This window comes from Agelaius phoeniceus, chromosome 5 (genome assembly GCF_051311805.1).
Source record: "Agelaius phoeniceus isolate bAgePho1 chromosome 5, bAgePho1.hap1, whole genome shotgun sequence".
Classification (NCBI taxonomy): domain Eukaryota; kingdom Metazoa; phylum Chordata; class Aves; order Passeriformes; family Icteridae; genus Agelaius; species Agelaius phoeniceus.
Window position 1 is genome coordinate 61,196,968 of NC_135269.1, and position 26,147 is coordinate 61,223,114.

Sequence of the window (26,147 nt, forward strand, 5' to 3'; positions counted from 1 at the left end):
AGTGGTTTGGAAGTTTGTCTGGCTACTCTCTCATTTCTCATCCTTTATATCAGAGTGTTTGGATCTCAGGTTTTGCATTATCATGCTGTTTTGTTCAATGCAAGCATCACCCTTGCACTCATATCTGCTGTCCTTAGAGAAAAGGAGGTCTGACACAGATGATTCCCTGATGAAGGGGTGCATGGCACTATTAAATGAGTCACTAGCTAGGAATATGGCTGTCTAATTATGAAATCAGATCAAATTGGGGATTTTGGTTCAAACTCACACTGAAGTTTATTACATAACATTTATTTCAGATAAAGTGTGGTTTCAATTTCCAAACAAACTTCGACAAAATGAAAGGTTACATTCACAGCAAAGATAATGAGGCAGAACAGCTGATACTTGTGACTCTCTTTATTCCTAGACCATTATTTAGTGAGGATATCTTTTTGCCATATTTTTGTCATCCTAGTGATGAAATTCTGCAATATAGACAGAATTACAATGTCTTGGAATTCTGTCCTTGGGCAAGTAGGGAGACAGTGAATAGCCAACTTGGTAAGCAAAACAGGAAAACCAAATCTGAGTTACAAATAACATAATTTTCAGTTAAAAATAACATAATTTTCCAAAAACTTCATTATTTGGTGCCAAGAAATTGTTAAATCAGAAAAAAAACACACTAGATATTTTTGTGAATCTCCTAGTAGTTTGGTTTCAAAGTCATGCTAGAGATAGCTTAAAAAGAGGTAGAACTTCAGTTATTGAAGCAATTTTGTCAAGATGTACAAGCTGACATTTTGTTGTAAAAATTTCGAGGCCTTCTCAGTTGATGAAAGAAGGTGGGGAAAAGGCTAATAAGACAAAAATTTTGTATAGATATCAGAAGTATATAAATATTATAATTGATGTCCCTACTCAGTACAGATCCAACAGATATTTTGGGCTCTGCAAAACTAGATTTAAAACTAGTCAGAGGTATTGAATTTTCAGTAACTCTCTTGCCTATGAAAAATATTTTAAATCCCAGTAATAGACTTTAGTATCAGTACCACTGACTTCACTGCAACCTATGCTATTTGTAGGATAAAGGATCAGTCCAAGTAAGGGAAGAAATTTTCAGAAAATATTTAAAACACATTGCATTTCTGCAATTCTGTTGTACTTTCAGTCTGAAACTTGACTTACAGATGTTTAATTAAATTCAGTAATACCCTGTGGTACTCAAAGTGTTATACATGTGGGGGAAATGAAAGAAAGCAGCTCCCTGCCCTGTATACAGCAAATCAGCAATTTAATGCTGGAGCCCATGAGGGAAGGATATTTCATCTGCAGGTCTGTACTTTAACAGGAGACTTTGCTTCTCCTTTCACTACCTCTTTTGCATGTTGACATGAATATCTATCACCTTGGTGTAGATAAATTTGTGTCTTGATCCAGAAGTGATACCACAGATCAAATGCAGTAACACTAAATACTGTGCTGTGAGATAGTAAATACTCCATTTGGTGACAAGAATCTGTTTTTTAAATGAGGGGCCATCATCCAGTGATCAAAAAGGATGCTGGAAATAATATCTGTTCTTTATTTTTATGTGATCTGGTCACTAACCTCCCACTATGTTTTAGTTTCTTTTTTCATCTGTCAAATGGGCAGATGAAATAATAATGGGCAATCTAATAATTTTTTTCTTGTGTTAATATTGTGACACACTGTTTTATAAACAATAGCTTTGAAGAACTTTGAGTTGCAACCACAAAATAATTTAAATATTGTTTTTTAAATAGAATGGCAGGATTTTGACACATTAAGACTTTTCATTACAGTTTTTGTATATGCTCTTAAACTTTATTATTTATGGCTACTTGGGCTACCTAGTAGAGAATAAAAAAGCTGTAAGTGCAAATGTAAAAGCATTCCTAAGTGCAATGCTCCCTGCATAGCATTTTTCTTGTGCCAGAATCCAGTTGTTTTCAAGCTGGAAAGAACTTGCAAAAAAACCTGCTCTCAGAATGTCTTTCTTCTTCTCATAAAGCTTCTGTGAAGCACAGACATAGAGGAGCCCTTGTGGGCTTGAGATATACATTTAAGCTCTGCTTTTAATTGCTGAAATTGGTTTCAAATTGAAAGAACTAAAAATATTCCCACATTTCTGTTACATTAAAGAAAATTGCAGGAGAACTATTTGAAGATTAAAAAGAATGAGAGAATGAAAGAGTTCATCAAAAATGATTATGTCAAAGTTGAACAAGAGATGCTAGAGAATAAAGAAAAGGAAAAGTATTTGCATGTTGACAGACTTAGTGCTGCAGCCTCACACATGGAAAAGGAAATTTCACAGCTACGCAGAAATTATGAAAGGGTTATTGAGCAACGAGATGAGAGGTATGGTTGTAAATTTGATCTAAGATTGATTTTGACATTCATGAAGCAACAATACTTTTTAGCTTATGAGCACTCCTCATTAGGATTGCTAAAGGTCTGTGGCACTGCAGTGTTGTGCTGAGCAGTCCCCCTCACTGCACTGCTAGTGCTGCTGTGCGTTATGTAGATTTTTCTCCAGTGGTGATCATGGTCATGCTTCAGAACTTATATTCAAAAAATATCTCTTAGCTACTGAATGCCTTGAGAACTTGTAGCCACCTGCTCAGTTTGTGCATTGTGCACAGTTATGGCATCTGCAAAAATGCAAATTATCTAGATTTCTGTGATCTTAATCCAGTTTTAAATGCTGTGAAAGGCCAGAAGACCTTAAAAATTATGTGAGAGACAAGAGTCACCTTTCCAAGTGTTTGTTTTCTGATTTTCACATTGCAATTATTTTGTTACTTATTTAAAATGCTGTCATTAGATTAAAATGATAATTGAGAAAGCTTCATACATTGTCAAGGATTATTACTATCTTTTAAGATAACTTTTTAATGTTCTTGAATGGAATATACTGAATATGACTAATTTTTCTAAAAAATTATCTTTAAATTTTGGCTTTATTTCAGTGGTCTTTTGCTCAGAGAACGAGAAGAAGAACTGGGCATTTTGTATGAAAAAATAAACAGGCAAGAGGTGTTGCGTAGGAATGGAGAAACTAAGATGCAAGTTATGGATGAAAAGATCAGTTTTCTGAAGCTGAAGTTAGTTGAGAAAAAAAGAGAGGTTAAATTGTGTTTTAAAGAGCTCTCAGTGAAGAATGCCCTGGATGCACAACTGGTGAAACTTCGGATACAGGTTGGTGTTAAAGGAAACCTTTTTGACTATTGCTCTGTATTTTAAAATTTAAGGTGATTTCATAGGAAAAAAAATATCTAGATGTACAAGGTTAATTAAAACAGCAAGTTTAGTAATACACCTGTCTAGCAAAGCACTGATGTTTTGACATGTTTTAGATGTTTTTAACTTCACATATGTGAGTTTTTATGCTCATGTGTAACAGGCTCATGGTCTTTGTTTCACACATGCCAAATGTTTCCTGGGTATGGAATTCCAGCTAACCCACCCCACAGCCTGAAATGTCAGTATGACTAAGCTGGAGAATAGGAGTCATGGGGGAAAAATGAGACTGTAGATAAAATTTGTTAAAACTGTATTGATGGAGTAGGTGGAGGGGTGGGAGATACACTTAGACCATCAAATTCTAAAATAATAACTCAATTCACACTTGACCCTGAGCCTACTCTGGAAACTCTGCTGCCTACAATGATATAATCCACATATATTTTCTTTTGCACAAAAACAGTGTAAGTTTTAGTCCTAGTTACAAAATAGCATTAAGCAGCTAACAAACTGCAGTGCTTGGGACATTCTTTCCTGGCTTTCTGAAATGGCTCATTTACTTTTGACCTTATCTCCAGATGGTAATTTTTCCCATACATACTCTGTTAATGCCTCTGTTAAAGGCACAAAATCATAAATTGGCTGTTCCATTGCCTTTCAAACTTGCATCAGTGGGAGCTGTGGCTCACTGTTTAATAGTGCTTGCACTCTTCTCTTACTTCTGGCCTTTTGAAGAAATTGTATGCTCTGCTACAAGAACAAAACATAGTACATGTTTTAATACCTCATGCAAATCATACCCCAAAGACCTTTGCAGGGCCATCACAGATTTAAATGATGAATCAAGGCAGTATTAAAAAAAAAAAATAAGAAGGCGGCAAAATGAAAAAATCTAGAAAGACTCCAAAGTTTTCAGGTAAGATTTAAAATGAGACTGAGAGTCACTGAGTCAAATACAGTAGTAGCAAAATGCCAATGATTTTTGTGAACTGACAGAATCAATCATGAAACTTTGCCTTTTCTGTTCTGCATTCCTGCAACTTTCTCCTTTATGATGATAGTTCATGTGAACCTAAAATCACTGTTAAAGGGAGGCTATTGTTGGAGCTGTTTTAAAATGTCAGCATTTTTGCAATGTTGACATAAAATCAAAAAGTAGGAAAATACAGAGTGTTGTGATATTATGCATGCAGTAGTCTTAATAAATGTTCCCAAATGAGGAGTTTTCCAGTGAAGAATGGCAAATAATCAGTTATCAACCTTTAAAATTTAACTAGATACTGTGATTACTGAATATTACACGGCTCAAACTGGCTGTTAACTCGTTCATCTCCTTATGCTCCACCATTCATCATTAATGCTCTTACTCACACTGCCAATAGGAATTAAGTCCAATGAGAAGCAGTTTCAAATTGTTTGGCTTTATCTGCATGATGTAAACAAAATCCGTGAGCCCAAATCTGAATTTTGGTGTTGATTGCCAAATTCACACTGCTGGTTCTTGCACTGATTACAGATTTGACCCCATGTTGCAATCTGACTCAGCTGCTGTTCAGTTACCATGGTCACAGACTGTCTGGGTTGGGCAGGCTGAATCCTGTACCTGTGCCTCTTCTCCCCTTTTCCTGCCCTTCCTGCCTCCTCCTGTCTTCAGCAATACCAGACCTCTTTGGAGCAAATGCTAGTAACATGGACTAGGTATTTTCATTATTATCTATGAAAAAGATTAAATCAGAAATACTTACAGACTGCAAAAACTGACCCATAATCTCAGCAGCTGTAGTGCCCATTGGGAAGGGGAAAAGCCCATATCAGGGCTGTGTGCCAGTTCAGCAAGAACAAACACTTTACCTGGGTCCCCTACATTCCACATGAGCTGCTTAATCATCAAAGTGATGCATGTTCCACTTGCATGCTTTTCATCAGAAGCTTCCTATTTCCACAAAACATTGGTGAATAGTTAAGCTAAAAAAATACCATCATCTGAAGCAAGACCTCTTCTAAGCAAGTGCAAGTAACATGGACTAGGTAGGCTTGTTAACATCAAGGTAAAGATTTAAAAATAGAAATATTTACAGGCACTTCTTTATACAAAAAGTACCTGGTGAGACTGTAAGGTGGTTTTCTCTGGGCATAAAACTATGTAGCTTTTAATTGGGACTGCACATCAAGGGACTGCTCCTGCTGACTGAAGTGACCCATAAAAACTAATCTACCTTCATGCATCAATGAGAAATACTTAGCATTAATCATTAACTAGTCCAACATGCAGACCTGCTGAGCTGTCATGGTGCTGTAGATGGGACTTTCATGCCTTGGAGCTCAGGCAATATACAAGGATTGTCAGTTTATTTGAGGCATTTGGCAACAACATTTCTCCAGGTTTTAATACATGAAAATCTTCAGACCATATCAGCACATCATAGAATAATGGGACTAGTAGAGAGATAAAGAATTTATCTAAGCAATCTGCTCCCACAGCAGCATTGGATTGCCTGAGAGGGCTAAGCTGTGGTTTCAAGCCACCACTGAGAAACAAGTTCTCCCAAGCAAGCTATCCCTGTCTTTCCTTAACAGTGGAAAAATTTTCTTGAGCTTTAGCCTGGATCTTTCTTGCTGTGGTGTAAGAATATTGGTTTGTATTCTGTCCTCCAGGGACATTACAAATGAACCATTCTTTTCCTTTCTGTAACATTTCATGTTACTGGAAGGATGTTAATCATGTTCCTCTCCCATCCTTTTGCTAGGCTACACAACCTTGTTTCTTTCAATCAGCTCTAAGAGGTTTTTCTTAGATCATTCTTCTTCTTCATTTCTTCTATTTTTGGCAATACAGTCTTTATTTTTCTTGAGGGGCAGTGCCTGGTACCTCTGGTTGATAGTGAGAGGATTCATTCAGGCATCTTGCAGGTTACCTTCCTGCTTATGCATCCAGCTATGGTGGCACCTTTCTTGGCACATGGCATGGTGATTCATCTTCATGTTCATGTGTGTAACAACCAGACCATTTTTAAAGAAAGGGCATCCAACCAGTTGATTTGATTCTGTGCTTGTACAGGCAATTTTTCCTGCCTACATGTAACTACTTACATTTTTTTTATTTACTGTCACCTTTTTGGTTCAGACCTTTTTATCAGAGAAAGGTAATTTTGCATTTTAATCTGTTCCAAAATATACTTGCAGTCTCTCTGAGCTTAACCTCATTCTACTGATGAGGTATTTACTGTATATTTTAATCAAGAACCCATTTATGTTGCTTGTTTATGAGAATATCATATGAAATGTTGAAGCTATATAAAGATCAAAATGTATTACACCTACTATTTGTCATCCATAGACCTGTGGAATTATCATAGTAGACATTGATCTGGCATGACTCAACACATCTGTGGTGGCTGTTATCCCTGTCATTTTTATCTTCTTGATGCCTACAAAGAAAACTTAATTATGTGTTCCAGATTTATTCTTCAGAAAGAGAAGTTATCATGGTTCCAAAGCTCCATCTGCACGCCCTTCATTTTTTAAAGTAGGTCTTGTATTTGCCCTTTTTTAGTGCTGTACATACCTCACCTACCTTCTCTGAGATTTCAAAAAAAGAACCTGATGTCCACTTTTTCAGACCAGTTGCTTTATCTAGACATGTGTTCCCTCCTTCAACCGTTCCTCCTAACTGATTACAGTTCAATGTAGAAAAGCCTTTCTTGTACAGTTTTTTCCTGTCCCCTGTATCAAACCCACCCTAAGAAAGGGAAAAAGGATTTTTTAAAATTTTAAGACTTATAATATCTTATGACTCAAATGGTCTTTTCCAAGGAAAACACTACAAATTAGTAAAAAAATTAAGATGCCTGTAGTCATGTTACTTAAGCAGACACAGAATAGCAAGGTTATCTCTAAATGCACTTTGAGGCTTTTGGATTGGCTTGCATCTGATCACTTCCAATTCATATTGCATTTAAAAGTGAGGCTAGTGTTTACATTTAACATGAAACTTTTTAATGGCTTTTGGACTGTGGTTTTGCTGCAATAGTCCTTCTCTAAATTAACTATTCAGTCCTGCAAAATTTTCTTTTGTGAGCTGCCCCTAATCTCATTAAGATACCACTGCCTCCAACAAGGCATTTTCCCCTGAGTTAGTGTTGAGAAATTTGGCCCCAGATAGAAAAGATCACTGGAAGCATAGCTGCATCCTGCTGTTTGTGCTGGCCCTGCTTTTACATTCTTCCATTCTGTATATTTTTGGGCTTGAGTTTTAGCTATTTGTTAGCAAAATGTAACTTTCAGTACCTAGCTATATTCAGAATCATGGTTTGCTGAGGAAATTGTTCATTACACTCATCTAAGGTTTTTACTTTAGCTGCTTTTAGATAAAGTGTACAGGAGTGAGTTGTGTGGTGCTTTTTTTACTAGGAAAAGAAGTATATAAGTGTTCTGGTAATCTTCCACTGCCACCTGAGAATATCTGTCTCTTTTCTCTTTCCTAGTTAAATATGACTTGTTAACTTCCAGTGAAAAACCTCATCCTGGCAACATCTAAACATTTACTCTATATTTTGGTGACTGTTCATAACTTTGAGAGCCTGGGACCACTTATTTCCTTAATCACTCATCACCTGCAGTGGATGGTTAACATTTGCACTTGGGTAGCTGTGTCAGTGCTAACAGCTCACTGACAGCCAGCCAGGTGCACATCAGAGCACACAGCCCCACCACTGTCAGTTTTGCAAGTCCAAACATGAAAAAACAGCCCCCTTCACTCGTTCAGTGAGTATTCAGGCTGAGCCTGGATGAACCTGTAGCATATTCTGGGAAGCATTATTCCATGGGAAGGTCTCTCATGGAAAGGTCAGGGAACACCTGCCTCTGTGAGTCACAAGAGTACCTCATTGCTCAGTGTCACCACTGAGTCACTTCAGGACACATGCCTGGGAATGTTAGTGTACAAAACATGGATGTCTGTAGGGATGAGACCCTCAGTACTGACCAGCAGGGATGCAGGGCTTTCTATTGTATTCCTGAGGATAAAAACCAAAAAGTAGCCTGAGCACCAAGAAACAGGTAGAACTCAATTTCTGTCAAACAGGAGGGTTTCCTCTGTCCTGCAACTCACACTGTAGTCCTCTTCTAAAAGAAAACTTTTAAATGGCTCATAATTTTATGTTACCCGCCCTCCGTCCCAGTAAAAGGAATCCTTCTCTTTTGAAGTCTCCAGACCAAGGGCTGGGGATGAGTTTGGTGGGAATAAACAACTGTTGAGGCTCTTTGTTTGCTAGTATTCCCAGTGCAGGGACAAGATTAAAAAGCTGGAGGAAAACTACGGTGATGCCACAAACGAGAGTAGAAAACAAGAAATGGGAGGGAAGGACCCATCTCCACCTGAGCTGCTAAAAAGGATTGACAAGGTAATGTCACTTCTCATATCATAAGCTATCCTGCTGTGCTTGACCTCTTTTAGAAATTGCAAATAGTGTCTTTTATTTTTAAAATGAACCTTCTGTAAGAGGAATCAAAATAATTATGATTGGCCATTGTGAACTCCAGCCTAGCATCTGCTTTCCAGGTCAACTGAACATGGGACATTTGACTTCTTCCAGGACATGTGATGGTGTTCACAGGGGTCTTAGGATGAGGGAAGAGACAAGAATGTTGACTCCATGTTTCAGAAGGCTTGATTTATTATTTTATTATATATATTATATTAAAACTATACTAAAAGAATAGAAGAAAGGATTTCATCAGAAGACCAGCTAAGAATAGAAAAGGAAAGAATGATAACAAAAGCTTCTGTCTTGGACAGAGAGTCCAAGCCAGCTGACTGTGATTGGCCATTAATTAGAAACAACCACATGAGACCAATCACAGATCCACCTGTTGCATTCCACAGCAGCAGGTAACCATTGTTTACATTTTGTTCCTGAGGCCTCTCAGCTTCTCAGGAGAAAAAATCCTAAGGAAAGGATTTTTCATAAAATGTGTCTGTGACAAGGACAGGCTGGGGAGGGGGAGCTCTGTGAGGTACCCCTGGCTCTGCAGCATCCTCTGCTCACTCCCTTCCCATCATTGGCACTTCATTGCAGGCCCACCTCACTAGGGGAAGGCACAGAAAAGGCAGCAGAGGGAGAGAAATGCAGAATAATAAACTGCTAACAAATAGGATTGTCAGTCTTTGCTAACTGGCCAGGAGCTGCTCACCACTATCCACGGGCTGTGAGCAGGAGGCAGACCTGCCAGCCTTGTCACAAAGCCTGCATGTGTGACACAGAAGCAAACACTGCCCCTTGGCAGGGCTGGGCCCTACTGCTTTCCTTCCCTGATGAAAAAGGAGCCACCAAAGAGAGCTTGGTGGAAGCAGCAGCCAGGCCAGCCCAGCAGCTACACCTGACTGCAGCACAGCTGGTGACTGCCCCAAGGGACTCCAGGGGGAAGAATTAGGTCCAATGGAAAGCCACTTTCAGAGCCCTCTGGCTGGGGGAGGAAGGCAAAAGAACAGCATTTTCTTATACAGTTTTGTCTGTCCCGTTTATAGAAGCACAAAACTCTTCCCACAGTGTTCAGTATTTGGAGGGGATTTGCAAAGGTCTCTGAAGGTGTGAGGGCAGTAGCAGCAAGCTCTGAGCACACCCCAGAGTCCTTCTTTTGAAATCCAGTTTGTAAAGACAGACCCTGAACACAGCTGCTTGAATTACCTGAGCTGTTTGCTTTACTGTCCCATATTCCTTGACAGGAGGAAGCTCTGCATAGCTGAGCAGGCCACAACAGAGCCTGCTACCACCAGCCTACACATTAAGAAGAAGGTTTTCTTGGAGTTGTGATAAGTTTAAATGTCTACTTCAATCTCCATGGGATTTAAAGTCATTGTAGTTATAATTTGTTTATGGAACCCATACTTTTTTTAGCATGGTAGCCTGCTACCACCAGCCTACACATTAAGAAGAAGGTTTTCTTGGAGTTGTGATAAATTTAAATGTCTCCTTCAATCTCCATGGGATTTAAAGTCATTGTAGTTATAATTTGTTTATGCAGCCCATACTTTTTTTAGCATGAGGAGGGGAAAAGTATTTAAAGCAAGAGCTGAAAGCTTCCATTGTGGTGTGACTCAAGGAACTGGAAGATTAAAAAAAAATTATTACTAGAAAAAAGCCCCATTGCTTTCAAGAAAAGCACAGCAAGGCAGTAACAGTGGTGTAACCCCTGCCCCCAAAAGGGCCTGGCCTGATATGGAAGAATGACAGCAACCAACTGAAGCAATTTGGGCCTGATCCTTGGCAGAGAAGGTGTAAGTTTTGAGAAATCTGACAGTGAAGGTATTTGTTTATGACTGTTCACAGGTATTATTTCAGCAGCTCGAGGCATTCACAGAACACTTTGTGCTGCACCTTCCCCTGTCCTTTCCTTACACTGTGTTCTCCTCCTTGCTGCAGATAGAGGCAGAGCTGGTGCAGAAGGAGCAGAGGCTGCTGAAGATAGATTTTCTCTGTGAGAACATTTCTGATCTGACGGACAGAATGCGCGCCGTGGTGGAGAGCGGCAAGCAGGACATGCTGCTGTTCGCCAGGAGGGTAAGAAAGGCACTGCCCGCTCTGCCTGCCAGCCTGCACAAAATGAAACACTATCTGGGCAAGAGGTGATTCACTTGCAAATTACAAAAGTGGCTGGAAATGTTGAGAGGCAAGTCAGAAGTCAGTCTTCAGAAATTACAGACAGGAATAGCAACAGTAATACAGATAAACCAAAAACTATAAGGCGAATGTCCTCTCTTTTAAAAACAAAGTTGCACCATAAATGGTACCTTCCACTAAAATATAGAATTCGTTCTTTCTGAAGTAGATGCTTAGAAACTTTGTAGGATCCTCCTTTTGCAATGTACTTGACGGCCTTTCCACAAAAAACAGGTCAAAGGCTAAAAAGAAATAAGGGGAAAAAAAGAAATAAAGGAAGGCCACGCAAATTCTATTCCAACATATAAAAAAAGGTGAACTTGGTATCTGGCTCAAAGTTCTTTTATTGTTTAGGTAGGGAGAATCACACAGGAAACATTTTTTCCAATACAGTTTTTAAAATATAATTATAGCAATTTGCTTTTAACTGCAAGTAATATTGTTTGGGAAAGACCAAAAATGCTCCTAGCCCCCATATTCCTAATGAAAAAGCTGCAAATTGAGCAGAGCTGAGGGAAAGACAGAAAAAAAAAAAAGCTAAATAATTAATGTAAAATAAGGCCAGGGTAGAAATTTATCTTAGATGTTAGGTTTGGCACACATGATGGCTTAAGACAGTTTTTTATAATTTATTTTAAACACATACAGAAATATCATAGTTGTTAACTGTGTTTGTGAAATGATGGCCGTGGGCTAATAAACTACTGTAAAAATGGCAGTGTGCCAAAAGTTGCATTTGCAAGTGCTCTGGCTGTCCCAGTTCCAATTAGTCACTTAAAGAGTATTAAAGCTTTTTGGTTTTTTTTTAATTCATCTGCAGTGAGACTCAGGGATTTCTGTCACATTCCTTTTCTGTTCGTCCCCCTTCCAAGGATAATGTCACAACCCACAGCCCCTGCATGAGCATTGTCACTCAATTATCTCATAGGAATTGGGCTTATTCCAGCTTTATTATGAAGCTAATTGTGTATAAACTCAAAAAGAATTGGGATCCCAGGCCTTTGAGGGCTGGGGGAGTTTTGTTGTCCAGCTGAAAAGGTCAAGAAGCAAAGACAAATGTGCTTTTCTTTTCTTGTACTGGAGTAAATGTGACTCCTTGAGCAGCCTTTTGGGGTTTTTTTAAGTGTTCACAAAAATTAAGTAATTTTCAAGAATTGAACTACTATTTAAAACCTTCTCAAGGGGGATTTATTTTCAGTGCCTAATGCTGACCCAACTGTCATGCCCAGTGAGTGTCTAAGGGGAAGCCCTAACTACAATGCAGCTGTTTTGCATTCCAGAGCAACGAACTGCAGAGGGAGATAAATCGCAAAACCCAGGAGATAAGGGCTCTTTTTGCAGAGTTATCCATGAAGCAAGCACTTGCCCTTAAACTCCAGCAGGAAATCAGAGACAAAGAACAATCTGTGATGACTGCTTCATTGATGATAAGTCAAGACCTTTCCCCTCCTAAAGCAGAAAAGGACGGGTGGAAGATCCTAGACAGTGAGAAGATACAAAAAGCAGCAGCTGAAGCCAGAGCTGAAGTAAGTTTTTGTCATACATTGCAAGAGCTCCAGGAGCCAGTGCAGATGATGGTACAGAAAAAGACAACTGACAACCCACTACAGTGGGTTTGTGGAGTTTTAACTCTAGTTTGGCACCACCACTTGGAACTGGTCATTGAATCTTGGGGAGATCATATACTAAAAACCTCACCTTTGGTTATTAAAGTAGTTTGTGTGACCATGCTGTGGCTGAGGGGCAGGACAGCCATCAGTGGAATACTGCTTTTCACTGGATTTCAAGGTAAAGCTGCAAAAGGTGGAGTGTGGGGTTCAGGAGAAGTAAGTTTAATGCCTCCTGCATACAAGATCCAATGAGCAGCAGATCAGAAGCAGCAAGAAATCAGATTGCTGAGCAAGATACTGAGGGTAGGCAGGGCAGCATGGCAAGCAGCACTTGAAACCTTACCCTGCTGGACACTGCCTCTGTCCTTGAGGTGGTCAGTGATCCCAGAGCAGAAAGCTCCTACATAATAATGGTTTAGAATAAGAAACTTCTGTCATGAAACTTCTCCTCATGCTGTGACTCAAGTTTCCTTTCAGTGCTGGGGCTAAAGGCCCACTCTAGTAACTCTTCAGGAACAGAATTATTGCACAGATGTTCGGTGCATAATTACTACATCTTTTAAAAGTTCATCTAATCTGTTTTCTTGACAAATAACAAAAGCATGGCAGGATCAAATTGTCTACTATAAAAGGACAAACTTATATCTACATGGTGAAACCTCATGCTTTCCTTTCAATAGCCCTTCAGCTTTGCTGGCTTGCCAGGGATTAGGCAAGGGTGTTACCTTTGTCACGGGTTCTGTGCACTGGCTCGGGGCAGCACTGGAGTTTTAGAGCACACGAGCCCTGTGTGACCAAGCTGTGCTTCTCTGACAGGAGCCTGCAGAGGAGACAGAAGGTGCACTGCCCAGCCACCACCCCACTACCCCCGAGGAGGAGGAGGAGGAAGAGGGACTCCCTTCAGATCCAGTGAGCCCCGGCCAAGACATTTAAAAAAGCCTCCTGCTGAGCCATCTGAAATCTGAACAGACAGCACCTGAAGCAGGAGAGACCATTACCAGCTGCTGGATCACAAGAGTCAGCTGCATTTACACTGCACTGAATAAAGATCTGTTGGTGTTCAGCCAAATTCCATGCTGAAAATGAAGTATTTGTTCATGCCAAAAGCACAGCTTACTGGTCAGTGATCCAGAATCCTTTCTCCTGGTACCCCAAATGCAATGCAGTATTTCCAAGTGTCAAGAAAAGTGAATGATCCTCATGCTATACTTACTTTTTATCCAGGTGAAGTTTTATTCCAGCAGAAGGTATGTTAAAATACATTCATTAAAAAGAAAAGGCTAGGAAATCTTCTCCTGTTACTAATATAATACAAAGAGGCCATCACTTATAGCCATACACCAACATGGCTTTCTGCAGTCTGGGACTGGAGTTTACACTTGGCAGAGAAATTCTAATTATATTTAGAAAAATATTCCTTCTCACTATGCAGTTACTAAGAAAGCTAAAGCTTCACTGGTGGCAGTGACAAGGCAGTGACAATGAACTTGCCAAGTCACTCCCAGGAACTGGATCTTTTTATCTCACTGGTAAGGAACAGGGAGCATCAATGGAGACCTCTCAGAGAGAATATCAGAGGTTGTTTTGAAAACCTCCCAAATATATAAAATATTAATGAGTTTCTCTAGTTTACTAGTCTGGAATTTTGTAGAGGTTTTTTAAAATCCAATAAAGGCTGCAGAAATCCTGCATGGCACAACTTGGCAATTTTCTCTGTGTAACACATTGCTATTCCTATTTGAAATTAATGTCACAGTTCAGAACTTAAAAGAGCAAACAATATTGGCGCAGTTACATACAAACAGAAGTTGAAAACAAAGGAAAAACAGCCTGCCTAATTTCTTTCTGAAGCTGAAGCTTGAACTGTAACACTAAAAGTTGTAAGAAAGGATTATGTAAAACTCTGTCCAAGCCACTGTTAAGATCAATTTCTAAAGCTTTTTTCTTATCCTGTTTACTTACAATATATTATACATATCTTTAAAAAACAACAAAAAACCTCTCAAATAAACAAACAAACCCTCAACAAAATCTGTCATGTGCACTTTAAGGAGATTATATTTTGTGCTAATTACAAAACTGAAAATATTAGAATGCAGCTCTAGAAGCAGAAGTACCATAAGATAATTGATACCACCACAAGGAATGACTATCTCTTCACTCATGCCTGACATAAAAAGTCACCTGTCATTCTTACCTGCTTTACACAATCACACCAAGAAATCCTTTTATTAATCCAAGTAAACAGTTACTAGTTCTTGTAACCCTGCTACTGGACTGCCTTTTCCAGCATTGTCTTGTTAAAAGAAGTGCAACTTATACCAATTTTCACAGCATGTTTTGACACTGTTGTTCTACTTTAAAATGAACCCACAGATATGTTTCAAACCTAGGGTTATGTCACAAGCATTTCTCTAGGATTATCTAGAAGTCAGTAATTTCAACCTCAGTTTGTTGGACCAAACACTGTTTTAGTAGCTCATGTCAGTACCAGTGACTACTCAAAATGCAGGTTATTTGGGAAACAACATTGCATTTAAATAAATACTTTTACAGAGGCACCACAGTTTGACAGCCTTCTTCTACAGCATGTTATTTCAGGAGTATTTGAGGCCCAGAAGTGTCATAGTGTGCTTGAGTGCTGTTTCCTCTACAAATCTTGCATTTACATGGTCTTGTTTTTCATATGGATGCACACCTAGAAAAACATGGTGAAGAAGTATTTACAAAATTGTACATGCTCCTGTACACTTCTAGTCCTGCTGTCTATTAAACACCTTCATCACCAATAGCAAAAGATAAGGGGTAATAGAAATGTGTTTTCATGCACCCAAAATACTTACAGATTTCAGTAGTGCCCTTTGGATGCTCATCCATGGCAAAAACTATCCTATTAGTTATAACCCACACAGAGGGAAGCCTCTCTGGAGGCTGGACTTCCAAACTGGAGGTCCAAACCCAGCTTGAAGCAGAGTGGCTGTGTTGGTGCTAGCCCATGAACTGGCCCAGGGCACATGCTCACAGACTGCTGCTCCATGGTCCAACTCTTTTTTCTCCCCAAACAGGATGATACCCATACATGGAAGCTCTTAGTCCCTGACACCTTCCTTCAGCAGAAATATGACCAAACCTATGTGTTCAGACTTCACTGGAGTTTTAATAACTCAGTAATGTGAGTATAGGCAGGATACATCTGAGTGAGCATCAAAGGGTAACAATCACTGGTCTTCCAAAGTACAGAATGAACACTACCTTGATTCTCTATCTCTGCCAGCATATTAGTCAGGTAGTTCAGTGGCAAAAACTCCACGGGGAAGGAAAGTCTCTCAGGGACAGGCCTGCTGCACTGTAAGGGAGAACATTCCATGTTACTTCACAAAGTTGCACAGATGCACCAAGGTTTCAATGTTTCTTTAGTGTGTTACAGTCCACAGAAAGCTCAGGAATCTCAATACTGTCCAAGCATAAGATTTTAAAACAGCCTCTGTGCTCTTACCTGCCTGTTTCCCAGCTTCTCAAGCAAAAGTTTCACATATTTCTGTGCTATTAAATTTGCATTTATTGGATGATTCCAGTACTGGCGGACCTTTTGACCAAGAGCCTAGTAAGCAAAAAACAAACCCCAAAACATGAGAACATAGAATGGGACAGTGGAAACTTAGAAAGAAGAAAAGGGCAGGAAAAGCTGACACAAAATCCAGGCTGCAATGCAGATGTGCTTTGCTTTCAGACCCCAATGACAAGGCTAAGAGCTCATCATGTTCATGGAGCCATGGAGCCTTCCTTTTGTAGTCAGTAACTAAGAGATCACACTGTGCTCTCAAAATGTGGGAAATCAAAATCTCCTCACTCAGTCCTCACCTCAGCTGGTCTGTCCCAGTGCCACTGTCCCACTTGACATGTGTACTTAAGTACTAATTGAACCTTTATCTTTTACTGTGTTTGATTTCAATGTATTCTTCCCCCAAAGAATAAAGTAGATGCCCCATTCCTCAAAGCTCTTTCAGGACAGGGCTTCTCAGGCTCAGTCTTAAGGAACTTTAGACAAGTAGAACACTGGCAAGGAAAGATACTGGGAATGTAATTTTGGATCCCATTATTCAGGTCATCATCCTGGAAACTGATAACATTGACTCATATTCCCAGAGCCAAGAGATTCAAAACCAGGTTTCCCAAAGCTTCCAATCCCAACCAATAAGCAAAAGAATAGGAACACACTGTGAAATTAGCTCCACCTTCTGCTAATTTCCCTGTGTAGATCTTCCCTTGCCCCTCCCCTTCAGCTGTATTGCAATGCAGACAGCTGTTCATTTTAGAAAATGCTGTACAGTTTAATTGGAGCTTAAATCCTTGCTTCTGATTAAACTGAAGTCATCCACTGCATGTAACCTGCTCAAAATAGTCCAAGTCACCCCAAAGTGACCTTTCTGTCAAACAGACTATTCCCAGCATTTTTTCCCAAAGCTGTAAATAGATACAATAAAGCACTGAGTCTACTGTGCATAGCTAGCAGCAGTTGTTCCCTAACTCTCTCCCAGCTCAGCCCTTCACGTCAGAGCGTGCTTGGAATGGAGTTCCCCACGCACCAGGCCCGGGGCTGGCAACTCAGGGCCCCGTGCTGACCCCAGCTCACCAGCCCTGGCCCAAAACAAGACACAGAGGACAAAGAACATCCTGTGGAGTTCTCCTCCTCTACCCCTTCTCAAAACTGCTGCCAAATAAAGAAGCCTTTGTTGGAGGAAAACCCAAGCAGCACTTCTGGCCATTTGAACTATAAGTGACAGCACATAAAGAGCAAACAATGGGCAACTCATGTGGAAAAAGCCTGCTCTGCAGTGAGGCATTCCCCAAAGGGGATCCCTGGTGTTCCTCTGCCTCTTGACTTCTTGTGCTTCCCCTGCAGTCCTGTGCTGTGCACTAACAGCAAAAGGGGAGAGGGAGAAATACATCTGCCATCCTGCTGGAGTGATTTATGGAGGACCAGTAACCAGCTCTTGTGGCTACACAAGTCAGCTTGTCAGTGGGTGAGACTGTGAGGTTTAACTGAGGGGAGATCTTGCAATCCATCCCTACCACAAAGCTGTGGTACAACACAACTTACCAGCTTTTACTGTACCAGCTTTTGAGCATATTTTTTCAAGTGTATAGAACCAAACAGAGGTCACAAGTGAGAAAGATGCTAAAAAGCACACACAAAACCCCCATAAACCCCCTTTTAATAACCCTCATTGACTTATGCAAGTGAGTAGTCAGCAGAATAGTGTCAGTCTTGTTAAATTCTGTAGGATACTGGATACTCTGTTAAACACTACGGACAAATCTGTAATTTAAGTTATCAAGGTAACCTACAGTCCAGGAGCAGCAGATGGTGAAACTGGCTGTTCTGGTTATATTTGAATCAGGCTCTATTTGCATCACAGCCAAGTCTTTCATTGGTTTGACCCTATGCACAAGGAGTAATTTCCTATCAATTCCAAAATCCAAGAAATTACATCTAAAGCCATTAGTTACCTCTGGAAGTCTCATGACAATACTAAACTTCAGCTTTTCATTCTGTTCAGTGTCATCCAGATCTATAAGCAACAGGGAAAAAAGAAAGTCAAACAAATAGTAATCACATAACAAACTTTCAACTTTCACTGAAGGCATTCTGCATAAACATCACCTCCTTAGTGAAATGAAAATTTCAGTTTGAAGACTATTATTTATAAGTTTATCATGTGTACAAATACATTTGTGTATATTTGTCCATAACTTCACTGTTTTATGTAACAATTTATACTGTAATTCAAATGCACTTTGATTAAGCACAACTCTTCAAGTTTATAATATTTAATTTATCAAGATCAAGCACAGATTGATACAGATACAGCACATTTTGCTGTCCCTTCTCTTGGACACTGGAGAAATAGCACACCACTGGGCACAGCTGGCTCACATTCAGCTACCACGGACCAGCACCCCCTGGGTAGCTTTGCAGCCACTCTGCCCCAGCCTGTGATCCTGTCTGGGGTTGTTGTGACCAAAGGGCAGGACCCAGTACTTGGCCTTGTTGAACCTCACACAATTGACCTCAGCCCATCAATCCAGCCTGTTCATATCTGTCTGCAGAGCCCTCTCACTCTCCTACCCAGCTTGGTGTCATCTACAACATGGCTGAGGAAGTGCTTGATCCCCTTGTCCAGATCATTGATAAAGACATTAAACAGGACTGGGCCCAATACTGAGTTCTGGAACCCCACTGGGGACCAGCCACCAGCTGGATGTAGCTCCATTCCCCTCCACTCTCTGGGGCCAGCTCTCCAGCCAGTTTTATCCCAGTGAACAGTGCTCCCATCCAGACCACGATCAGCCGGTTTCTCCAGGACAATGCTGTGGGAAATGGTGTCAAAGGCTTCACTAAAGTCCAGGCAGACAACACCCAGAGCCTTTCCCTCACCCCCTGGGTGGGCCACTCAGTGACAGAAAGAGCTCAGGCAGGACCTGCCTTTCACAAACCCATGCTGGCTGGGTCTGACCCCCTGGTAGTCCTGCACACACCATGTGATGGCACTCAAGATGATCTGCTCCATAAGCTTCCCCAGCCACGAGGTCAGCTTGGCAGGCCTGCTCTTCTCTTTCCAAACATAAGGCAAAAGCTGAGGGCTGAGTAGCAGACCAACTTCCTCACACACAGGTGTGCACTTTCACAGAGTCACAGAAATTCCCCAACATTCCCCAACAAACCCTACTATGATCTTTAGTATTTGTTTTTCTAAGAAGTCTTAACTGTAAAAACAACAAACTCAGATTCTCTCCACACAGATATTTCTTTGATTGCTGTGGTAAGGCCAATCACATAGCTTGAGCCCAAACTTTCTCTTTTCAGGTAGGCAACACCCTCAGCTACAGCCCCCACTGAAACAACACTCTAAGGAGAGCTGAGTGTCCTGGGCAGTAAAACCTGTGTCCAAGGGGAGTGGCTCAAAGGATAACACTGCCAGTTAGCTGGCTGGTAACAAATGAAACACCATGTTCACTGTACCTTTCAGCAGCTGGCTGGTAACAAATGAAACACCATGTTCACTGTACCTTTCAGCAATTTCCTGACACACGTTTCTGTCAACTGCAAGATGCCATTGTCAATATAGTGCAGGAGGGTGTGCAGAGGCAGACATCGAACACCAAGACCCAGGTGCAGAGTGTGAAAACCTATGCAAGAGACAAACTTGTTTGGTACAATATGTAGTTTTTCCTAATTCTCTATTTAAAACTAGAATTACTCTAGCTAAAACCATCACTTCCCTTGACTTCCGATTGTTTATAATTGGTAAGGAAATCAATTTATCAAGTCAGGTCATCTTATTTAGACATCCTTTAAGTCCTCTCAAGTACAATCTTGTCAGAAAGAAGAAAGCTAAGGGGACTGAAAACAGTCATTGAAGTCATACACAGTCCCTAAATGTCTCCAAGCTGTTGCCTAATATCTGAATTGCTCTATTAATTTGTCTTTTATCTCCCTCTCTCCTCCTAATTAATCAAAATCTGAGGCCTCACCACCCTCAGGATGTTGTTTCCACGAAGACACTCCCATGGGCAGCATTAATACTTTCCTTTGACATCAGCCTGATGATGGTCTTGTTATCATGTAACACTACTGTGTGGCAGCATTTGTGCCCACACAGACTGAGGGACAAACTCATACCAAAAGCAGTTGCAATGACCAAAGACAGATCAGGAAATAAAACCCAGAAAGATTCAAACAGAACTGGAAAGCATTAAGATATTAAGATGTCAAGATGTCTTTCCCCAATGAAAATAAGCAAGTGCTTTGAAAATGCTGTAAAGAATTATGAGGAGCTCTAGGAAATGAGAGTCTACTATCAAGACCAGCTTTTCCATCAAGGCTGGAAGTAATCCCTTCAGGAAAAAACAAAATTATTAGCAGGGCAAGAGCATGAGAAAAAACACTCTATCTGCTACAGGATAGGAGTTTCCCTTGTGCCTCTTGACACTGAAGTCCAGTTGTCTCAATCTTAGTTCTGAGATAAGACTGCACCCACACATTCCATTGGAAACCTCTGTTTAGTTTACTCTGTTTCTAGTAACTATTTAGTTTTGCTTCATTTCACTTGTACAGGTTTATCAAGACTTGAATAGCTGTCAATACTGCCAAAGCTAACTTGACACACAAGCTGCAACCAGTGCTGTGCTGGGAGGAATTGATAGCACTGCTTTCCTCACTCATGATAAAAACAGCAAAACACAGAACTTACCAGGAGGTAAAGGCATGCACATGCCATTTGCTGCTTCCAGGATCCGACTCATGATATGGAACACCGCAAACTCTGCTGCACTTCCTCTCTCATCACTGAGATAACAAAGTAGCAACACATTAATTGCCATACTGGGAGTGCACTGGATGCCTGCCTTTGGGATGCAGGGCCATGGGATGCTGCCTTGTTTACTGAGGTGTCTCAGCCAGCACCAGCAGCCAGTGCTGCAGACACACAAAGTCTCTGTGGTGTCCCCATGTCCTCCCCCACTGATGCACATTTACAAGGCTCTCAGCAATACCTGGAATCAGCAGCAAAAGGTAAAACAGTGCTGGTGTGAGTGACCTGGCTTTTATAGGTGTTTAATACCCACCACCCAGCTTAGGACCACTGCAAACTCAGCAAGTTTGAGCTCCAGCCATAACACTGCCTGTGTGGTTAATATTCACTGGCCTAGAGAGGGCCAGCAGGATCCTTAGGAAGAGCTAGTGACAGTAACATTGACACTGACAGCAGCACAAGCACTGAAGAGTTAGTGGCAGTGACATTGACAGCAGCACAAGCACTGAAGAGTTAGTGACACTGACATTGACACTGACAGCAGCACAAGCACTGAAGAGTTAGTGACACTGACATTGACACTGACAGCAGCACAAGCACTGAAGAGTTAGTGACAGTAACACTGACACTGACAGCAGCACAAGCACTGAAGAGTTAGTGACACTGACATTGACACTGACAGCAGCACAAGCACTGAAGAGTTAGTGACACTGACATTGACACTGACAGCAGCACAAGCACTGAAGAGTTAGTGACACTGACATTGACACTGACAGCAGCACAAGCACTGACTGTTCAGAGGAGTACTGCTGATGAAGACCAAAATCATTATGCCCATATTTTAAAAGGCAGGCTGAAAACTTTAACAAATCACTTGCTCACAAGCAGAAGATACAGGAATGAAGCTGGTATCTCCTCCAAACTTCTTTCATTATTCGATGCACCAGATTCAGCTAAAACAAAAAAGAGAAGACTGGATGTTTCCAGGAGCCTGTATACAGCAGCCTTTTGGCCTTCATTCATTCCACACACCAGTTTATGTTAAAAGCTTCTCATGGGACTCCTACTAAGTCTTCATTTTTTTCTCTAGGGCCTTAAAAGGAAGACTTATTAAAATTAGAATTGTAACAGAATTGCCCTATTCCAGCTGTTTAAAGTGTTTCTAGCTTATCAAAGCATCATGCAAGACATACAGCAACACACTGTGCTTCTTGGAGATAACTGATCTCAGGCTCTTGCAGCAAATTCTCAAAGATCTGTTTGCCATGAAAGCAAAAACAGCATGTCCAAGTGGGTGAGCATTTGGCAAGGAACAGTCTCAAGGGCTCAGCAAAAGTGGATAACGTTGAAGACAGTGGAATGTTCAGTTTGCCAAGAAAAGCATGCAGGAGCAATGACAGATCTAGTCCTGGAAAGGAGGAAAAATGAGACAAACAAATGCCTCTCCTCATCTATTTAGTTTCCTTTTTGTCCCCAGTGAAGTGAAACAATCCTTTGGCCCATGTTGTTGTTCTTTGTGCACTCACACTGACATCCACCACACAGTCAGCATATACCAAAGCCACAAGCCCTGTTCTCACTTGGGCCTTCTCAGCTTCTGCAGCTCAGAGAAACCGCACACGGAAGAGCTGAAACAACTTCCTCCTGGTTGTCATGTGTACCCAGTTCCACATCTCAGTAACACAACTGAGACACTTCCTCTGTGCCTTTTATCTCTGGCCCTCAAAGCAGAGCAATCAATCAATCCCAGGAAACTCAGGAAACTAGTCTGAGCCCTGTTCTGCAAAGAGGTGTCACAAGAAGTTAGGAACACTTTTCCTCCCTCCAGATGGGCAGAATCCAGGAATGCATTTTCCCTACTCTCTTTTCTCCTCATAGGCCTTGCCCTCTCCATTGTCTGACTCATCACAGGCTCTGAGCAAGAGAGAAACAGGGCACACAGGAGAGATCTGCATGCAAAGGCCAGAATTGGAATATTCATCTTCAGTAATGTTCCTGAGTGTTCCTCTGTGCCTTGGCCAGAAAGCTCTACAAGGTAGCACCTTTCCCATCCACCACAACTTGAGCCAGGCTTGCACAGCTGCCTGATGCAAAATAACTACCTAATACTTGCCATCTCCACACTTTCTAAATGCAATGGAAAGATCCAATTTGATCTTTCTGGAGTACAGCAAGTTTTCTAGGAAATGAGTGATTTCCAGTTTCCACAGAAGGGTCACAAGAACCACACCTGCTGCTGGAATGAATTTCATCTCTGGCCAGCACAGAGAGTGCAGCTAAGGCCTCTGCACCAGGAGCTGCAGCTGGATCTGAAGGATCACTGTTGAAGTGAAGGCTCTTACAAGCTCCAAAATCACCAATAATTATTTGTGCAACACGGATGGTTTTCAAGAGTATGCTACTCCAGAATAAGCTTTTTTTGCTTAACAACACAGCAAACTGTACAGTTTTCACAGGGCACAGAAAGCTTAACAACTTCTTAAGTTACAATCATCCAAGCTATCACAACATACTTGCATCTTAAACACATGAATGTTTGTGATGTGACACCCACACTAACAGCACAACTCTCTTTGGAGATTAACATCTACCCTTGGCATTGTAGGAAATACATACAGAAAGATAATCCACGTCTCAATCTTTTTTTCAGAACATAACACACAAAATAATGTGCATGAGAGGAAGGCAGCATTATCTGTCTGATGGAAGGAGCACAGGCTGCTTCCTGTCCAAGGTTAGCAGTGGGTGTCTGGGGCAGCCAAGTTAACAGCTACACTCACAGCAGGGGAGGCCATTTTTCCCTGAATAACAGACACACAATAAGAAGTGTGTCTTCTTATTTTGGGGCACATCCATGAAGCCATTTCCCTTGGAGTGCTCTAAACTAACAAGAGAACACATGACCATCAGCAAGACAGCACATGCAGGAGGGCCTTGGCTGACAGTGCTGTCACCTTGTCTTCAAACATCTACAGTTCCAGGCAACAGTGCCAAGGAAACTGAAGCTCCCCTAAAGTAATTGGGAACCACAAGTGCTCAGCTCCCTGGGCTGTTTCAACAAGAAGGACTTCAAAGCCAAAGAAAAGTCAAAGAAAAGAACCAGGAGCAAAGAAGAAAGGAAGTGAGACAAGGTCTTGTTGTCTTTCAGATCCCCTCCTGTGCAGTAGTATGACACAGTCTTCCTCCTCCCAAGGAAACTCAAATCCAAATGGTGTCTGTCTGTCTTCTGTTCCTCTGCAGCTGAACCTACAGACATCAGGGGAAATGTGCAGCTACTGCAGGGACTTGCAGAGAAATTTCAGCAGTTTATTCAGGTCTGCCTGTTTCCTGGGCCACAGGCTGCCTGCTCACCCTGCCTCCCCTTCCACTTGCTGTCAGGGCAGCAAATGTCACACTGCTTCTCTAAGACATTTCTCTCCTTTCCTGCCTCACTGAAATGAAAAGAGTGAGAAAACCAGATATGGAGCAAAGCTAAGGTAAAGTGATTGCAGAGGAGAGAGAGCCTATGGACATACAACAGCCACTGCAGGAAAGGTGGCACATGGACTGGGACCAGGCACAACCCAGCTCTGCAGAGCTGCTCAGCAAACAAGGAATTCCCACTGAGGTGTGTTATCTACACTTCCCCACTTTACTACTCTGTATACAAGAACACACAGTTCTCTGACAGCAACCAGCCTTTGCCTGCTGTTTTACAAGAAACTCTCAGTGTTCCCAAGTTTTGGATTCTCTGACTTCTTCTGCAATTGATTTACACAGTGACTACACACCATGGAGCCTAATCTCAGCCACTCCTGGGCTCCTGAATGTAATGCAAAATATCTTATGAAAGCAAACAGACAAACTTCAAGTCTCTTCCTGTTTCATTAGTTTCAATAGCTCTGCTACTCACTGCTGATGCTACAGAAGAACTGCAGGAAGACTCAAACCAGTTCATTCCCCTGAACAACTCTGAAACATTTAGGATATGGAAAGGTTTGAGAGATGTAAGAGTTTCTAATTAGGACGAGGGGAAATGTAAGGTTAAAAATGAAATAATTTCTAAAGATTTCCAAACAGTGCCTAAGATGCACCAACAGAAAGCAGAAGCAACTTTTAGAGGCATGTTATCTTCATTTATAGTAGCTTTTCTAAGAATAAGCCTGTCAATTGAGAGAATTAGTCCTGAGAGCTTGCTTGTGGGGAGGGCTGAGATTTGTTTTGCAAGATTTAGTCTACAATAATTTAGCCTTGCAGATCAAGGTCGAATAGATGTTTTCACATTTTTTATCTTAGTTTTTACTAAAAGTGAACAAATTGTTATTAGAAATTGAATAAAAGGAGAAGAAATGTTCCACTTGGGCTTTTTTCAGCACCATTTTCAGGTACAGAGCTTTGGTTCATGTTGTACTGTTCCTGTTTTAATCAACCACTAGTTTCAGTTTCTTTCCTACACAGATACATAAAAGTCTGCCAATTACCAGTGAAACAACTGGTGAAGTTGTCAAAGTGAGGCCTGAAAAGTCGGGAAGGGCAGTGGGGCTGCAGGGGTTCAGAGTACGCTGTGACAGTGACAGAGTAGCTGACTCACACAGGACTTTGGAGGACATGCAGGCATCTGTAGCCTCAAGGAAGCTGCCCAAGGTTTTCATCCCTAGAACACAGCACTGTGGGGAGTTTCTACTGACCACTGGCACAAAGAACAGGATTTACAGGAGCCATGCAAGCTTTTGAGAACTCTGCGTTCTGCACTTAAAGGACATGATCTTGAGACAGACAAAACCAAGTCAATAACTTCTTGCACAAGTTATGGTTTTTGTGGCTTTTTGTTTTTAAAAGGTCTCTTAAGAGGATGAAAGACAGAAAAATAAGAATTTGGAAAGCAAATTTTCACAGTAGTTTACAAAGATTTCTTCATGCAAAACTGTCTCCTGTCACACACACACTACTGAAGGCACTGTGTAGGAGTGGTGGTGATTTACCCACATGTCAGATTGTAGTGACAGCTTTTTTTGTTCATTTTTTATTTCCCCTGGTGGCACTTTCATTATTCAAGATTTGCAGAAATGTGTTCTACAGGAAACCAAATTGATCTAACAGCTTTAAACTTTCAGGATGAGTTCTCATTTAAATTTCTGGGAGTAGACAAGCTGTAAATGGAACCCTTTCTTCTGTATTCTGAGTGACTGGTAATACTTTTTAAATAATATTTAAATATTATTAACTTTCTTTATCCATTTATACAATATTAGGCTGAAAAATATATTTAAATATCTTTTAAAAAATCTTCCCACCAAATATATGCTATATACAACTGGTACACACCCAAG

General features: G+C 41.0%; 2 protein-coding genes across 4 annotated transcripts in view; one reads left to right on the forward strand and one right to left on the reverse strand.

Moving 5' to 3' along the window:
* CCDC146 (coiled-coil domain containing 146) overlaps nt 1-14,036 on the forward strand; it is a 65,403-nt gene extending 51,367 nt beyond the window's left edge. The window contains exons 14-19 of one of the 2 annotated variants that reach the window (XM_077179125.1): nt 2,152-2,370; nt 2,982-3,210; nt 8,529-8,657; nt 10,677-10,814; nt 12,194-12,439; nt 13,340-14,036. In XM_077179125.1, coding sequence (XP_077035240.1) covers nt 2,152-2,370; nt 2,982-3,210; nt 8,529-8,657; nt 10,677-10,814; nt 12,194-12,439; nt 13,340-13,456 — 1,078 coding nt within the window. In that variant the 3' untranslated portion in view covers nt 13,457-14,036. The remainder of the gene's footprint in view (nt 1-2,151; nt 2,371-2,981; nt 3,211-8,528; nt 8,658-10,676; nt 10,815-12,193; nt 12,440-13,339) is intronic. The other variant, XM_077179126.1, reaches the window with a different exon arrangement.
* Nucleotides 13,730-26,147, reverse strand: part of GSAP (gamma-secretase activating protein) — a 45,523-nt gene continuing 33,105 nt past the window's right edge. For both annotated transcript variants that reach the window (XM_054630833.2, XM_077179127.1), the window contains exons 25-31: nt 21,721-21,791; nt 20,779-20,873; nt 19,595-19,714; nt 18,035-18,096; nt 16,020-16,124; nt 15,776-15,869; nt 13,730-15,221 (exon numbers count right to left, since the gene is read on the reverse strand). In XM_054630833.2, coding sequence (XP_054486808.2) covers nt 15,121-15,221; nt 15,776-15,869; nt 16,020-16,124; nt 18,035-18,096; nt 19,595-19,714; nt 20,779-20,873; nt 21,721-21,791 — 648 coding nt within the window. In that variant the 3' untranslated portion in view covers nt 13,730-15,120. The remainder of the gene's footprint in view (nt 15,222-15,775; nt 15,870-16,019; nt 16,125-18,034; nt 18,097-19,594; nt 19,715-20,778; nt 20,874-21,720; nt 21,792-26,147) is intronic.